This window comes from Equus asinus, chromosome 1, assembly GCF_041296235.1.
Source record: "Equus asinus isolate D_3611 breed Donkey chromosome 1, EquAss-T2T_v2, whole genome shotgun sequence".
NCBI classification, from domain to species: Eukaryota; Metazoa; Chordata; class Mammalia; order Perissodactyla; family Equidae; genus Equus; species Equus asinus.
The window spans coordinates 31,716,098-31,734,269 of NC_091790.1; the positions used below are offsets into that span (position 1 = coordinate 31,716,098).

An 18,172-nucleotide genomic window follows, 5' to 3' on the forward strand; every position below is an offset into this window, starting at 1 on the left:
AAAGTGAGGGAGGATGAACTAACGTCTCTAGGCATGAGGCACTTCACCCAGGTCCAGACTTATTTTCAAAACAACCCTGGGATGGTGGCGTTACTCAGTTTTTTTTGTTTTTTTTTTTTTTAAAGATTTTATTTTTTCCTTTTTCTCCCCAAAGCCCCCCGGTACATAGTTGTGTATTCTTCGTTGTGGGTTCTTCTAGTTGTGGCAGGTGAGACGCTGCCTCAGCGTGGTCTGATGAGCGGTGCCATGTCGGCGCCCAGGATTCGAACCAACGAAACACTGGGCCGCCTGCGGCGGAGTGCTCGAACTTAACCACTCAGCCCCTGGCGTTACTCAGTTTTACAGGAGAAACAGTAGCTCAAACCAATTACACACCTCGACTAACCTGCCTTGAGGTAGAAGGACCGACAAATGGAAAAACTGGAATTTTAATCCAGTTCCTTGCCCTCCAGCTTCTGTGATGTCAGCTACCCTGGAGCCATCCTGGCCCCTGAACTGATCTTCCGGCCACCTCTCCTCTCTTCCAGTCAACTCCGCACACTGCTGCTGGAGGCTCTCTTGAGAAACACACATCAATAACTTCTTACCTAGGATCAAGTTCAGATTCATTTCCCTGGCAAGATCGCCCAAAATCTAACCCTACCCTAAAAATCTAACCCCATCTCCTCCTCCACAACACCAAACCCCCTCCCACAGCACTCTCTTCTCCCACCCAGGAAGCCACCATTGGCAGCCACAGTGTAGATGCTCACACATTCATGCCCTCCTCTTCCCCCTTCACTGGACCCCCACCCCCATCTTGTTCAGGTTTTCATCCCTCCCTCTTGTGAGTCAGGTAAGGTAACCCCACGTCCAGCTCTGGGGACAGACCTAGGCCTGATGAGCCTGGGCCAATGTTTCTCACGGTGACACAATTCACATCAAGGCAACAGGAGGACAGTTTTTTATATTCTTTCTTTTGGAACTCTCCTGCACATTATAAGAAGTTTAACATCCCTCCAAAGGATATGATAGGCTCTGGCATAATTACAGATGAGGAACCATAGCCCAGAGTGACTAATTTGCCTACGATCACAGAGCTAGAAAGCAGTGAAGCTGAGGCTGCAACCCAGGACTGTCTCGTGGTAGAGCCTGGGCCTTTCCAGGATACCAGGTGGCTCCCAGCTCCTACTCGAAAACTCGTCTACTGAGTGTCTACTACTGATCACTCTACGAGGATAGGAAAACAAGCAAGGAAGAGCCATTGCCCTCAAAGGCTGATGGGAAAAGAGACAAAGTTACAAAAGAATGTGGTGTAACAGAGAGACTGCACCAGGAGAATGGCAGCACAGTGGGCAGAGATCTTATCTGTGGGCAGGGAAGGAGGTGTTGGCAGCGAGGGAACAAATCCGAGAAAGTAGGGGAGAGGGTATCCTGAGCCTTAACGACTTGGTCAGTATCTTTCATCTTCCTATCGAATGTGGTCTTGTATAGCTGTTTTTTAAAACACTAAAATCACGAAGGCCTCAAGGACAGAGACCATGTCTGTCTTCTTTTATATCCTCCATGATAAACCTAGTTCATTTAGTTTCAAATTATAAATAAGCACTGAAAATAGGCTAAATTGAAATGCCAAGAAAGATTGTGTCCCATCGCCACCAGCAGAATCTATCTTTTCATAGGAGGAAGCCTTCCCCTACTTCCAGGGTAGAAGGAAAGACTACTGCAGATACTGTAACAATTAAGCTCCCCATCCTTGTAGGAGCCTCTAAATTTAAAGAGCTATCATCCCATTCTCCTTTGTAAAACAGAAAAATGATAGATTACTTAAGTAAACTACATTTTGCTGTTTTTTAGATAACTGTTTAAATCATGATATGGCACAAGGATAGCGATTTACTAAAGCAGTTGATCAAGTTAAAATAGTGAGGAAAGAATACTGAATTCATCAGCCATCATCAACTCTCCTCAAAGCCTGAGGGGCCTGCGAGAACCAGACTCTAACCTAAGCAATCCCAGGGAACTAGCCACAAATCACAACAATCTGACGCATAAATAGGAGAGTACCATGCAGCCTGTATGGCACGTGGCCAATCTACCCAATTACTGACGCTCTCTGAGCTCTGTATAAAACACGTGGCATGTTGAACTCTTCATTTAGCCACTGTCTAATATCCAGCGGCAACTCTCATCCCACCAGTTGAATCATCACATGATTACCAAGATGGTTCTCAAACTCGTTTATGTCAGTTGTACTTATAGTTGTAGCCAAGCAATTGAATTATTACATAAGCTAATGAAACGAGAGTGGAAAAGAGTAATTGTTTCTAAGAAAATTAGTTGAATGTTTTCAGGAGCCTTGATAAAACATAAGTTGCTGAAAAGTTTACTGTCAAAGTTCAGTGTAGTTGAGACAACAGTTAAGACATATGGGAAAGAATTTTTATAATCTAAGATTCTGTATTCACAATGCTTTGAAACTGTTTTTAAATTCTCTAAGCTCTTTAAAAGAAACTAAAAATGGAAGCCAGAGGCAATGCATTCTATCATTCACGATGGATCACTTACAACTCCAATCAGAGGAACAGAATCAAAGACAAGACCTTGGTTTTCCATCAAAGGATTGGTGAATAAATGGATATTTATGTACTTCAAATTAAAATAAGATGGTATTTCCTTTTCAATTGTTATTTTCATCAACTTTTTAGCCAACTACAGTTAACATCTGGAGGTGAAAGGTCAGGCCATGTCTTGGTCACCTCTGATGTAACAGATGCAAATAATCCCATTCTCTTCACCTCTAGTTCTAAGCATCCTCCTGTTGCCGGCTTAGGAGCGCCTCGTCTGCTGAGGATTGTGTTAAGTGCAGTGAGATGACAAGCGGACAGCAACATAACACATCCTAAAACCTCTGGGGATGTTAGCTGTAGCCACTCTACCGATGGCAAAATCTGTTCTAAATGAACACTGGCAGATTCATACAAATGCCAAGCAATGACAGTTTTAAGTATCATCACCAAAGCATCTGGCCGAACTAGATGGCACTGTCCTTACCTTAACGCATATCAAGCCACAAAAATACAGCAAACTATTAATTTACGAATATGTTTACACCATATACCATCAGACTGGAGATTTCAAGATATTAAGGATTTATTCTTAATTTTTAAATGTGATAGGAATTACTGTGTTCTTAAAAAGTCTTATTTTGGGAGGTACATACAGAAATATTTATCATGAGATAGTATGCGTGAAATTTGCTTCAAAATAACAAAGGAAGGGGAAAAGGAGGAAGGAAGTTTAGAGGAAACAAGTTTGGCCAGGAGTTGTTAATTGCTGGGGCTGACAATGAGTAAACAGTGGGTTCACCACATATTCTATTTTTGCCTACGTTTGGAAATTTTATAAATAAAAAGTTAAAATAAAGAATACTGAATCATGCCAAATTGTTTAGATAATACCCTAAAAACTCACAGGCATGGAGTTCTTAAGCGCAAATAGTATGAAATTTCAGTAATATATTTCATACCAAAAAAAAATCACTTAATGGAACCAGGAAAATGAAGATGCATGGAATCTGAAAATCCTAAGCCAGGTTGATGCCATTTCTTCTAAGCCCGTGAGAACATTCTGACCCCATTCTCAGTGTTCCGGTTGCTTTCTTACACTGCTGTTCTCGAAATTGCTGAGGCTTCAGAAAGTTTACTCAAGAAACTGCTTCAGCAGCGAGTCCAATTAGGAAAGGAACGTAGTGGGCTGTAACTGGTTATAAATACTTTTATATCTGCTCAAAATCTGCCAGTTTGGACATATTTTACTTACAGTCCAGACGAACACCAGTCAAGTCAATAGGATGATGACAGTCAATCCCACTATTTTACAGCCCAAAGGGGCAAATGGTCTGATGGGTGTCTGTATTTACTTTCAGTATATCCAGGTGACACGATCTGAAACTTTCTGTCAGACAGAACCTAAAATTCAGTATGTTAGAGATTTTTTAAATTTCATTTAAAAATTCTTTTCAACTGACTTGACTGGGAGATTCCTCCTATATAAAAGGATAACCTATCAATCGTTCTGTAGCTTTCTCACTCACTGGCTTAAATGGAGCACAGGATTTTCCTAGAGTGACTTTAACTAGATCCAATCAATTAAGCTTCAAGAAGGGATAAAGTAAGACTCAACTTCAATATAAAAATAACAGAGCGTTAACTCCCTGAAGTTAGCTTTGGTCAATAAAGGCAAGCTCAACTCTTTAAAAAAAAAAACAAGAAAGAAAGGAAAAAGTCATCTTAGGTCTGTTGAAACCTAGTGGTTTCAAATCTCATTCAGAACAAATGCCAAGCCCTCATCCCCCACAACTCTAGGACCTGGGGGACGATGCCACTCTTCCTGGGGGCTCCCTCCAGCTCCACTCTGCGCAGCCACACTGACTTCTAGGCATGCTCCTGCCTGAGGGCAATGCTCTTTCATTAGAGGTCCAAATGGCGAGCTCCCTCCCTTCTTCAGGCCTTGAGTTGAGGGTCACCTTCCCAGTGACCGGTCACCCCATCTAGCATTGTGCGCATGCAAGCAGCACACACCCCGTCACACGTTCTCTCCTCCTTCCCAGCTGTGTTTTTCTCCTCACCTTCTTTTTCTCCTTATGACCTTGTTTATTGCCAGCTCCTTCACTAGACTTACAAGGGCCCTGCGAGCAGGGATTTTTGCCTGAGTACAGGGATCTAAGACTATTTTCTTTAATGCTGTGCTCCTAATGCTTCAGCAGTTTCTGTCCCATAGTAGATGCTCAACAATTTACTGAAGGAACAAAATAACATGATGATGGCACACTGTGAGGATCCAATGAGAGCTGCTCTCTGTGAACTTAGTGAACGGATCTGCTGAACACACGCAGTGGTATCACATCAGATTTTCTAGCAATGCCAACGTGCTTCAGAACCTCATTCATACGTCTGTCTTCTATGCCTCCAACACTGTTTTTGGAATGTTTTTATCTCGTCTGGATGTCTGAAAGGTAGTTTACCAGAATTAACAAGGCACACTGAGGCAGTGATAAAAAGAACCAAACTCAAATTGCCAGAAACCCAGACAACGGGAAACTGGGTTAACAAAGTTTTGGATAAAGAAGAAGCAGACAGAAAAGTTCATCACCTCCACAAGAGTAACTGGAAACCAGAAACACTTGTTTCACCTCCCGGAATACAGTTAAGGCAGACCTAGACCTTGGCATCTATCAGATCCTAGTTGACAGTTTATTTTTACAATAATTTGAATAAGATTACCCAACCATAACAACTATCCTTTGGTAAGCCCTTTCCATAAATTTTTACTTAATTCTTGAGATAATGTGGTACAGACAGTATTTTTGAAATGTTGTTTTTTCACCTTTAGGGCTTTTTTTCCCTTATCCCTCCCCCACCCCCAACCCTGACCCACACCAGCAGTGCCCCCTGGGCCCCTGCCTCAGGAGAGGGATACGATGCAGCAGGACAACACAGTCTGCCCAGCTGTGGGTCCCAAGGCCCTCAGAAGAGAAGGACTCTGAGCTTCAGTGGGAAACATCTGTGAGAAATGCTGCAAAGGAGAGACAAAGCCTCGCCTCGTTTCTCCCACCCCCGCCTCCACCCTCAAAGCCTGGAAAAGATGACCTGGGCTGCGGAAAAGAGATTGGGGAGTACACAGAAGAGTCTAGAGACAGTGGTGAGACTTGGAGAGAGAACCATCACCCCCTGGTGCCAGACCGCAATGAAACAAGTGGACTGGAGGGAAAATAGCGCTTGACTGCATCAGGGTAGAAAGTCTCTCCAGCGCTGCAGAGATGCGGGTCCCTCCAGGGCATGGGGACAGCAAGGAAGCAGTGGAGGAGGGAACCACCACACCGAGGGGTGAGGACCACAGGAGCAAGCAACACCTCTGTGCAGAGGGACTGAGGGCTAGCCGGGGTGCGCCCCCGGGGCATGATGTAACTCTCTCTGCCCTCAAAGCAAACCTAACCCTGGGCAAGAGGAGGCTGCCTGCGAAATGAACATACAGGTCCACTTCCCAGCAGGATGGGGACAGAAGCTGTTGTAAATTATTACAGAAAAATAAAGTTCTATTTTTTTTGCCCATCGGGATTGTGCAATGGAATTCACACTCAAGTTCATATTATTACTTATATTTTGCAGATGAGAAAAGTGAAGCACTAAGTAACTTTCCAAAGTAACGTGGCTGGATTTGATCCCAGACTCCCAATCTCCATGCCATACCACCACTACTGCATTGAAATAAACTTCATCATCACATAAAACTGATTTCACTCATTCACTGCATCTCTAATAGAAGACACAACAGAATTTCTCTTCTAAATGTAAAACTCAAGGGAAATCAAACAGTAATAAGGGAAATGGGCTTTTATGTCACAGCTACCATGAATCATAGAGGAATGCCAACAACCTCAAAATTAATTCATTACATACACGTTGCCCCATAAACAATAGTAATTATACAAAAGTACAATTCATTAGAAATACTTAATACCAAAAAGATACTATGAAGTCATTAGCATTTTTAAATGTATCCATGTTTTATTAATAATTTACATATATTTTTAAAACAACTGTGAATTTTAACTGCAACTGTGAAGAAGTACGATACACAGTCTGTGACAATGTTTTTGCTCATTTAGATCTAAAGATCCCCTGAAAGCTCACCAGCTGGGAATCTCCAATCTAGAATGAACTCTGGATGTTTCCAACCAGGCACAGAAAATACTCCAAACATTTTAACTAAACCACTAAGCTGCAAATCAAAAGGAGCAGATCTGTTTTAACCATTCCGAGACACTACGTCCAAGGCCACAGGGATTTAGAACGAGCCGTGCCAGAGAAACAGACTCTGCACGTGGTGCTCACTGGCTCCTGAAAGCGGCTGAGTGTGACCAGCCCCAGATAAAATATCAGATCACGACAGGGAGACTGGAAACGTACGCCTTCTTTGAAATGTACTTCCCAGCCTGCAAGGGCAGTCATTATAAGGAAGAACTCTTTAAAAAGAGACCTCAAACTGGAACCATCTTCATTTATTTGACACCACTCCCTACTCTACTCAAGGAGAGAAATGATCCTCTTCCACATTAGGACTAACGTATGTTGGAGTATTTAGCTAGTATTTATTTTTTTTTACATAAAATTTTCCAACTGTGGCCTCTTTATTGACATCAATTCATGACTCCAAATACTTTGCCATCACTGTACACTGCACATACTTCTGCCACAGCAACTAAACTAAACTGAAGAGATGAAAGTGTCTGTTCCCCCCCATTAAATGATAAACTGTTTGAGAGTAGGAAAATGTGCATGCATTGTTCACTTACAGGGTTTATAAGTTCTGGAGAGAGACTGTTAAATGAAAAGAAACATGCTTTCAATTTTTGGTAGCACACTTAAAATTTCCTGTAAATATCCTTTGATATTTACGTATGATGATAATCTAACGTTACCCACAGCCAGTGAAAATGAATAGTATTCCATAACTAAGAGCATATGCTGTTTATGGATCCAACAAAAAGACTCTGAATGGTGTAAATGCCAACAAGGACTTCACAGTATTTTCCTGCACTGTTCTTCCTAGACACACGTTAATTCTTCCTGAGAGTGCACAGGCAAGTGGCGTGCACACAGCCAGCCTCTCAATCATGAGGCTCCTTTCTAAGGCGGTGTACACCTCTGCCTTCATCCATATGTCAGTCCTAGAACAATCAATTTAATTATTCCAAGGGCGGTTTCTCCACTTGAGGACTATCCCCATTCTTTTCTCAAGCTCTTCTTTCTTTGGCTTCAGGTCACTATTCTTTCTTTATTTGGGCCTAATCTGCTCTGTTACTATCCCGTTAATTTTCAATTATATTCTATTTTTAGCAATTATATTTGGTTCCATTTCACTCCTTTGAGGCGTCTAAGTGGGCAAAGAGGAAAGTTCACTGTGATGAAATTCAAAGTCATCAAAATTAAGTGCAGGTGCACAGCACACGAATAAGATAAAAACTGGATTTACACAAAGATCAGATTATCTGAATTATAAAATAATTACAAACAAGAGTATTTTATACAGTAATCCCCCCCAGTGAACTAAAAATTCTTATCATTACACAGGCACTTTGGGAACATCTGATACAAAGCAAATAAATGTGGACTGACTACTGTGAACCACAATGACATACAAAATCGTAGGCATGCTTTCCGGCTAACCGGCCAGTCACCTCACCACCAGTGACCCCAACAGTGTCAAGTCATTGTGCACACAATACAAATGACCAATCAATAGGGCACTGCAAAGTTACTGAAAACCACAAGTTGATGAGAAACTTAACAGCTTTTGAGAATTTACCAATCTCTTGACTTTCAGCATCACTTGAACCCAATTAGACAGAAGAGCCCTTTAAGCAAGAAACAACACTGACTGCACAGGGCGTGGTAGCGCGGCCCACCCAATTTACAGTCCACAGAGGCTGGGGAGGAATCGAGGACAGAACCCAGGTTCTTACTTTCTTTTTCCATCTTCTGCAACAGTGGTTCTCCAAGCGTCGTCCCCAGAGCAGCAGCATCTCCCAGGAGATGGCAGAAACGCGTGTTCTGGGCCCCACCCCTGAATCAGAAACTCTGGAGGCGGAAGGCAGCAATCTGTGATTGAACAAGCTCCCAGGGTGGGGACTGTGACGCAGCCGGGTACCACAGGTCTAGCATTAATGCCGAAAACTCAGGCAACACGATCGCCACTCATAAAACTTTGAGGCACTCCAGTGAGTGTCCAATTTCTCTCTTAGATGGAAGCTTATAACCACTGCCATAATCTTTCTTTGCAGAGAGTCCTAAAGAGTCAGAGAAGAGGGGAGTTTGGGGGAAATTATTTAATACCGGCATTTTAGAGAACCACCACCTATCACTTTTAGAACACAAAGTACAGGAAGAGCATGAGATATTTTTACTTACCAAAAAGGGGAATGGGTTTTAAAATATTATAGATATAGGAGTAAAGACTAGAACCAGAAGTAGCTATAAATACCAGAATTTTAAAAAACAACCTCTATATTTTTTGTATCACCTCAGGTTTAAATGGTTAAGATGGATCAACCTAATATAACCACAGGCCTTCGTAGTCTAAAGGCTACTGACTTTCCGGTGTTGTGGTTATAAGGATAGTGAACATGCTTTATTTATTGGTAACGGCAATTACGAGACAAAGTCAGTCTGACACATCAACGAAAGGGCTGAAAATCTTAAATTCAACTCTTGACTCGAAAATCTATGAAGGTGGGGAGAGGACAGAAGTGATGAAACTGCTCCTGAGCCAAAAAGGGTTACTGCTCTGCTTCCTCGAGGCTCCTGAGGGGGGGGTGCAGACAGGCAGGGAAAATTACGACATATTTATAAAGCAGCAATTTTTAAGACCTTCAGGTTCAGTGCCGGTTGCTCAGGAAGTTTTCACTTATTTTTAAAAGTTAAAAAGCATGCTTTTTCTCCTTTGGAAGAAGTCAGAAAATATGGCGCTCAAGGAAGCAAAATTTTTATGCTTCCACTTGTAATGTATTCCACCTGAATGTATTAGCATTTTCCCATTGAGGTGCCACCTACTATTTATAAGCATTCATTAAAAACAGGTTTTTTCATCGTAGTATAATTCAAAACAAATTAACAGAAGATGGGTAAGTCTGGGAATCTGCTTTAGAGGCCTGGCTAATGACAATAAGTTTTTAAATAAAAAAAAAAATGAACTTGTTTTCTTCCTTATTACAAATGCAATAAATATTCATTACTCAAAATCTTGAGAATACAAATCACACTAAGGGGCGGGAAAAAAGTGCCCAAGTGCAGCCATCAAGAGATAGACAACTACTGTTAACACGTGTATCTACCTTTGCAAGCCCTCTTCCACTGACCTGCATCATAAAATCCACTTAAACTGGCATTTAACTGGTACATTTCAGAGAGCTCATCAGTTTTTGAATGTCAGCTGTCTCAGGCAAGGATCCAAATCTTACCACCCTCTTCCAGCATAAGACAGGCACATAGGAGCTAGTGAAATGTCTCCTGAACATCTGGATCCTACAGGACAAAGTCTGGACTTGCAGACTGTCAAGATGTACTGTGTAAGTGTTTGTAAGGTGACCGATGTGACAGAATGAGGGTTAACATTCACCCGATGAATTAAAGAAAAACATAGACATTTCAAGACTCAGCTCCTCTGAAAGCCTTGCTGGCTCAAGAAGCTGGGGCAGGAGCCCCACAGAAAGTCTGCACTCCCCTAGGACACTAAAACTTTGGTGAGGGGCTCTCTGAGGGCAAAGAGAAGGCCCTTCAGACTGACATCCCAGCGTGGAGCAGAGGACCTGGCAATGAGCCCATGTGGAGTTCAAATGATGGAGTCAGTGAACAATGGCAGGTAACAGTTCCCAGAATAAAGTTGCATTTTTTGCCCTCGTGAACTTATCCCTAACGTTACATGTCTCTTTGACCTAATGAACAACCACAAACAGGTGACTTTTGAATCCTGTCTCTGCAGGTAGTAACACTCTATGACTCCATTTTCAGATACTAAGAATAGCTTAGAAGAATTGAGTCACATTGAATAACATCCTCAAGCGCTGTATTTACAAGGCCTAAAAATGAGTAATATGGGCTACATCTATCACATGTTTTTAACAGTCAAGAGGGGGGATAAAAAGAAAAGAAATACCAACTGCAAAGTGAAATGCCCACAGTCTGTTACTTTGATTGCTTGACTTAAGGTCTGCTTTCAACTAAAATGCTTAACAACTTTGCTTTTCTACCCTTTTCCCTCCAAAGAGCAGAGCAACGCTCTGTGCACACACATTCCATGCCTTCCCTTCACAGGCTCTGATCAACACGCTCTGGCTTGGATTCAGTTGCAGCAGGCACAGCAGGCTGACACCCTGAACCCCCACCAGACTGAAACACTGAAGTGCTGAATAAAATATCAGAAGCAAAAGACACACAAATAGACACACTGCTGAGTCAGCAAAAAGGAAAAGATCCAGAGAGGTCACAGAGGAAGTGGGAGCAGAAACCAGGGGAGAAAAACGTGCTGAGACAGGACTCCACCCAGGACTCTCCTCCAAACCCTGCAGACCCTGAGTTTGGGTCTGTGCTGAATGAAGGCTGTCTCGGGAGGGCTGGGGAAGGGGGTGGGAGGTAAAGGATAAAGACACCTGGATTCAGCTAGAAGCTGGGACCCCAAAGGATCTCAGCATAAAGGGTCAAAGCGAAGAACCTGCTGTGCAAAAGGAACAAGGGAACTTGTCTTATCATCAACCCAGAGTAGGGGAATAAGGGACACTTCCTGAGATCTGAGGTCCATCTTTACATCCCCCAGTACGGCTGGAAAACCACCGAGTCAGGAATTAAAGTCACAGTGACCCCAAGGACGCAGTGTCCCCAGGAGACTGGCATAGCAAAGACAAGTTCTCTCTGGAAGAACGTAACTTCAAGTTAGGTCAAAATTCCCTCAGACGAAGTTCTAAGGAAAATGAGCAACTCACGGGAAAAATAAATAAAATCATAAAACACAGAAGAAAATAAGGCACCAGGAGTGAGAAGAAGCAGAAACAGATAGCTGAATCACACTTCAGACATAAGGATCAACAGACACAACCATAAATGTGCACTATGCTTAAGAGAAGCTTAAAAAAACGGGGAAAAAATGAGAGACTATAAAGAATGACCAAGCAGATGTGAAAGAGAACCAAATATAATTTCCAAAAATAGAATACAGCTGAAAATTAGAGAGAGGGTAGAAGAGCAGATTAGGCTCAACCAAAGAAAGAATAGCGAGCCAAAGAACCAAAGAACGCGTCCAGGATGCAGCACAAAGAAACGCGGCAGGCGGACAGTCAGGACACTGGATGTCGGTGGACCTTTCCACGATAAGTTGAGTTCTAGGAAGAGAGGAGGAGGAAGAGGCACCATTCATGAAAGAATAATCTCGGGGAATTTTCTACCACTACACTCCCCACCACGGAGGCCGTTAGCCATGTGCGGCCACTTAAATTAAAATTCAAACACAGTTCCTCAGTCACACTAACCACATTTCCAGTTCTGGTCAGCCACATGTGCAGGCAGCTGCCATACAGGACTGCACGGATGTGGAACATTTCCATCATCACAGAAAGTTCTAGTGAACCGCACTTTCTGGAACTATTGAAACACCCATCCTCAGACCTAAGACACCCAATAAATCTCAATCTATGTGAATAAAATTCACACCTTGACACACGGCAGTGAAACCACAAAATGCTAAAGACACAGGGAAGGTCTTAAAAACAGGCAGAGGGTAGAGACCAACCATCCACAAAGCACAAGATCAGATGGCTAACTTCTTAGCAGTAGTTTTGAAAACCGGTGGAACACGGGAATACCACCTTCAAACAAGCTGAGAGAAAATACTTTCAACCTAGATCTCTGTGCCTAGGAAGCTCTTTCAAGAACAGGACAAAATACGTTTTCACTCATAAAAGATTTACCAACAACAAATCTTCTCTAATGGAAATTGCAAAGAATTCATTTTAGGCAGAAGACAAATTATCGCAGAAAGGACTGAAGCATAAGAAGGAACAGTAAGTAAAACGTGATTAAATCCAAATAAACACTAACTGTACAGAAGACGAAAATAATGTCTAATTTGTGGTGGAAAAGATAGAATTAAAATACTGGGCAATAAAAGACTATATTGGGGAAATGAGTGAAATATCTAAAAGTCTTCCAGCAATTCAGGATGAGGGTAATGGTATTGAGTAATTTCCGACTTTGACTTAAAAATGGTGACATACATGCTTATGGTAACCACTGGAAAAAAGCGACATACAGGACAAACTTTCCAAAAAGTCAAGAGGGGACAAAGAAGGAAGGGGGGAAAATCCTCAATCTATAAGATGGTAGCCAGCAATCCAAAGACACCAGTCATCACAAATAAAAGCGACAAAACTCTCCAGCCACAAAGATTGCCAGACTACATAAAAAGGCAAAAGTCAGCTCCAGACCCTTATATACCAAGGAAATATTTACCAAAAGAAAGCCAGCGAAACCGCATTAACTTCAGACAAAAGTGTCTTTGAAAAAATTCTCTATAAGGAGGGTCCCTTCATAATGATAAAAAGTTTAAAATTCACCATTTTAACATCTGCATCAAGTAAACAAAAGATCAGTTAGATACACCAGATCAAACAGAGTTATAAGGACACAGATAGGAATAGCATAATTAAGTTCAATGTAATGGACATACACAGAATAAATACACACACACCGATTAGAGAATATATATATTCTTTCCCTGCACAGGTGGGACATTTCTGACTATATGCTAGTACAAAGTTAGCTTCAGCAAATTTTCAGGTATACTGTTAGTATCAATCAGATTCCCTGATCACAATGCAATTAAGCTAGAAATCATTAACAAAAAGATAAATAGGAAAACTCTTACTTTTGGAAATCAAACACATTTCTAACAACTCAAGGATTAAAGGTAATTCCCTTTCAAGTGTCAGAAGTATGAAGTTTGTTTCAATTACCTTAAGACATATGAACCAATTTCTCATAGAATCATTAGTAAAACTGAATTATTTAAAAAACATTCCTAGTATCTAAGCTGTAGATGTGTATTTTCTATTGTGCGCGTATACTTAAAAAAATGTTTACTAAAATGCACAGTTGAAAGAATGAAAGCTTACAGTTGAAGATAAGGAGTTTTAACAGTCACCTATCTCAATGGAATATCTTTTTGCTCTTTCAAACTGGAGAGGGAGGAACTGAGACAAGAAAATTCAACATTCATTCGTGTAATATCACTTTATCAAGAGCCTTGTCTGCGTTGGTCACCAAGGATACAAAGGTGAGCAAACACACAAGCTCCCAGCCTCCTGGGGTGACAACATCCTAAAGGCGACAGAAACAAACGTAAGATGGCAGCTTGGGAGATCAGGAAAGTTCGCCAGAGGAAGTCACGCTCTCGCTGAGACCTAAGGTGTAACACAAGAGAGGCCAGAAAACAACATTCCAGAAAAGAAAGGAACAGCACATGCAAAGTTACAAAGTGTTAGGTGGGCAATCAGAGTAAAACTATAATTTTCTTCTTAGATAGTCAACATAAAAACAAGGCACAATAAAAAACAGCAAAACTTTTATGCTTTCTAATCTATTCCTCCTTTAATTAGAAATTGGTTGACCTCTTCTACTGTCATAGAAGTTTTCTCCGACTATACAAATACTATCCAGATATTCTATTTATTAAGACACTTAAGAAAATATTACTGTTATACAAAATTGAATGGTTAGCATTTTCCATTCTGTCTAAAAAAAAAAAAACCTATCAAAACCAACTTTAAGCCTTAAGGCCTTTCAGAAAGATATTTCCATTCCTTCAAATAAAGAGGTTTTTGCTCAGGACAGAATATACAAACTATGCTTTCTAACATGTTCTCACTAATGTATATCATGGAACAGTCCTGGCCAATTCACTCATTTCCTACCAGTATTTTCAATATTCCACACCCACTTAATTCAACCAGACAAGAACAGTAACACAAACGTACAACTTTAGATGTTGGAGCTGGAAAGAAAAATTTTTTTAAAAAAAGCATCAGGGGGGCTGGCCCCGTGGCCGAGTCCTTAAGTTCACGCGCTCAGCTGCAGGCGGCCCAGTGTTTCATTGGTTCGAATCCTGGGCGCGGACATGGCACTGCTCATCAAACCACGCTGAGGCAGCATCCCACATGCCACAACTAGAAGGACCCGCAACGAAGAATATACAACTATGTACTGGGGGGCTTTGGGGAGAAAAACGAAAAAAAATAAAATCTTTGGAGAAAAAAAAAAAGCATCAGGGACTTCTAGAATCTTGTTATAATGATTACTCCTAAAAGTGACTATGTCAGCACAAAAGGATCCAAATCAGCTACTAAAGGTCAACTCTGACATGGAAATTACAGTTAAATTATACAGCAACAGATTAACTTCCACTAACTATTTACTCCATGTCCCTTTTGATATATACGGGCAAATATGAGAATTTCTTTCCCAAGACTTAGTAAATAAAACTTATTTTACTCCTAAATTCACCATACGACTGTGTTGAAATAACGTCCTGAGGTTTCGAGTAGAAGTCAAGACTTTACACACTCCTATTGGCCTTTTGCTGTATTTGTTAAATAAGACAAGACTGGCCTCAGAGCGACAGACAGACTCCCAACTGAATTCAGCATTCTCCCGAGTAACGATTAGAAACAAAGAACAGATAATCCCTTTAAAATCTGCAGTTACTGATTAACTTTCTTTGGCAGTGAAGAATGGCCCAATTCAAGTTTTTCTTATAAAAGATAATTCCATTCTATTGTGAATACACCAATGGAGTTTTTAAGAAAGCATGACAGTTCAAAGATAACTGCATCTTCAAGAAAATAAGAACAAATACGAAAATTATATCTGAAGAGAACTGAAGCCATTCTCTGGTAAATTCAAAGGGAAACCCAACACTACCTAAAATATCCAGATACTGTTTTTATTTCTGATCACGGTAGCAAGAGCCCAAGTGTCTTATGAGTTTTCAATTTTATAAAAAGTTAGATGTTATTACTTACCAAAGGTACATTCTCCCTACCTACTCAATTAAAGAAAAGAAAGAAAAAAACCCCAAACTATTCAGATGTTCCTAAGGGCAGGGTGCGGGGTGGGGACAACAAGGACAACTTTACTCTCTGGGAACAGTCAAAAGCTGAGATTTTGGTTTGACCACCAGGACTCACCAGGAAGTAGGAAAACCAGGAAACTGAGGCAGGGTCCTTTTTACATAAACGCTTCTTTGCTCCCCCTTTTTTTAAAACTGGAAGTGGTTTGTCATAATGTAAACATGGAAATGAGCAACATGTGGAATAGTGATGAGAAAGGTTAAAGAAAGGAAAAGTCAGTATTCCTGGACTTGTCTCGAGAGCAGTGTAGATAACACAGTAGGAAGTGCTGACACAAGCTTTTAAGGCTTGTGTTTAGCAAGGACACGTGCAATTCAAGTTTAGCGCAAGAACCACTATCCTTTTCAATTTTACGGAAAAATTAAGTTCAGGTTTAACAATCAAATAAAATGTGCATTGTGTACACCCGCAGGAGTTGCTAAGCTGGGTCTCACTTAAGGGACAATACGTGTAACATGCATGAGTAGATCAGAGAGCAAAATACCACAACAATGACCACCATGGAACAGATATCTACCACAAACAGCTTTTAAGGTTGCAGAATGAGTGTAAAATAGCACGTGTAATTGGTCATTTCTGGCATCTTTGGCAGCAAACCTCAAATTTCCTTAGAAATCCCTGGCTTGAGTTTTGTTTTTCAAAAGATCAACACAAAATTATATAAGTTAAAACGCCAGCCAATTCTATCACATCTAACAAAACCAAGGAAGAGCATAGCCAACGATATATTAACAAGAAGCTAATTATTTCAGTAACACCAAGCAACAGGTTGTTCCCTGGAGGACAATCTCCATTTTTTCTCAAAACAACACTGCACACCTAGCCAGACCCAGAGTACAAAATTTAACAGACTGAAAGGATATCAGATAATCTAATCTTTCAAAGGGATTTCAACTTTATCACTTCCCTAAGTTATCTACTAAAACCCTAAACCCGACAGCCAAAAAAAGTTACTATTTTCACCAACCCCAAAGCAGCTTAGAGATTTCAAAAATGAACGTGGAAGCAGGCGCTGATGTTTACAGAGGTGACATCACAAAAACTCTTTGCACAAGTCAATCCATTTCCCAAAGCACATCGGCGGCTCCCGGGAGGGTCTCCTATTTCTAATCCTCGCTCGGTGACCCGTGGTTTTCCCAGTGACTGTTTTACATCAAAAACTCAAGAAAACGCCCCAGGAAAGGGCGCGGGGGCGGGCGGCTCCTGCAGACTCAGGTAGCAAGAGGTGACCGCCGATTCCACCAACAATCCCCCGAAATGAGCGAACCCCCCGCTCCTGGCCAATTACAAGCCTCAAAGTTGCTCCACGTAATCCGGGCCTGGGCCTCTTTTTCAGGCAAACGGGTTTATTTCCCTCCCTGGAGTTGATTCATGCTGGAAACACCGTTCAAACCGAAAAGCGAGCAAAACAAAAGGAAAAAAAACTAGAAAAAGGGAGGAAGGGGAAGCGCGGGCCGTTCCACCGGCGGCTTCCCTCCCCGGGGCCCCCGCTCGCCGGCCTGCGGGGAAAACGCCCGGTCCTCGCGGGCGGGGGGCGCGCCCCCCAAACCGGCCCGCGGGGCTGGGGTCCCCTCCTCGGGGGGACGGAGGGGACGCTCCCGGCCGCCGAAGCCGGCCGCGCGGGGCGGCGGGGAGGGGACACCGCTCGGGATGGAGCCGGATGGTCCGGGGGTCGGCGCGGCGCTCCGGGGCCGCAGGCTCGTCCCCTCCGTCCGGGCCGCAACCCCGCGCTCCGGCGCGAACTTCGCAGACGGCGCCGCGCGTGCGCCCCGACCCGGCCCCGCAACGCCCGCGCCCCGCCGGGGACCTCCGGCCGGCCGGGCCCAGCGAGGGCGCGGCCCCTCGGCCTCCCCGCCGCCCGCGCCCGCCGCCCGGCCGGGCCTGCGCCGCGCGCCCCTCACCTTGGTGGCCATGGCGGGCGGCTCGTCTCCCGCGGCGGCGGCGGCTACGGCTGGGCCCCGGCGCGGCGGCGGCGGCGGCGCTCGGCGACTCGAGGCGCCGGCCGCTGCTCCAGTTCCTGCAGCTCCCCGGCTGCGCGGCCCCCGCCCCTGCCGGCCGAGCCGCCCATGGACCGCGGCGTGCACGGCGCGGCCGGCGGAAGCGCGCCCGGTGCCCTCGGCCGGCCCGGCCTCCTCGCCCACTTTCCGCCCCCGCCCCGAGCCTCCGCCCCGGGCCCCGCCGCCGCCGCCGCCGCCGCCGGGCGCCCTTTGTCCCCGCGCCTCCCCGAGCGGCGGCCCGGGTCACGATCCGCGGCCGCGCCCCGCATGGCTGCCCGTTCCGGGGCAGGGGGGACACGCTTTGCGGGAGCGCCCTGCCGGGGGGCCGCGTCCCCCGGGCCCCCAGGCCGCGCACGGCGGGCGGTCTGCGTGCGCGGTGCACGAGGTGCGAGCCTAACCCGGGCCCGTCCCGGGCCGGGCATCTCTGTCCCGGCTCGGGATGGCTGCTGGGCCGAGTCAA

At 43.7% G+C, this 18,172-nt stretch overlaps 1 protein-coding gene across 1 annotated transcript in view; it reads right to left on the minus strand.

Moving 5' to 3' along the window:
* SNX9 (sorting nexin 9) overlaps positions 1 to 17,948 on the minus strand; it is a 104,037-nt gene extending 86,089 nt beyond the window's left edge. The window contains exon 1 of the mRNA XM_044761557.2: positions 17,617 to 17,948. Coding sequence (XP_044617492.2) covers positions 17,617 to 17,628 — 12 coding nt within the window. The 5' untranslated portion in view covers positions 17,629 to 17,948. The remainder of the gene's footprint in view (positions 1 to 17,616) is intronic.
* Between the last annotated feature and the right edge of the window lie 224 nt (positions 17,949 to 18,172).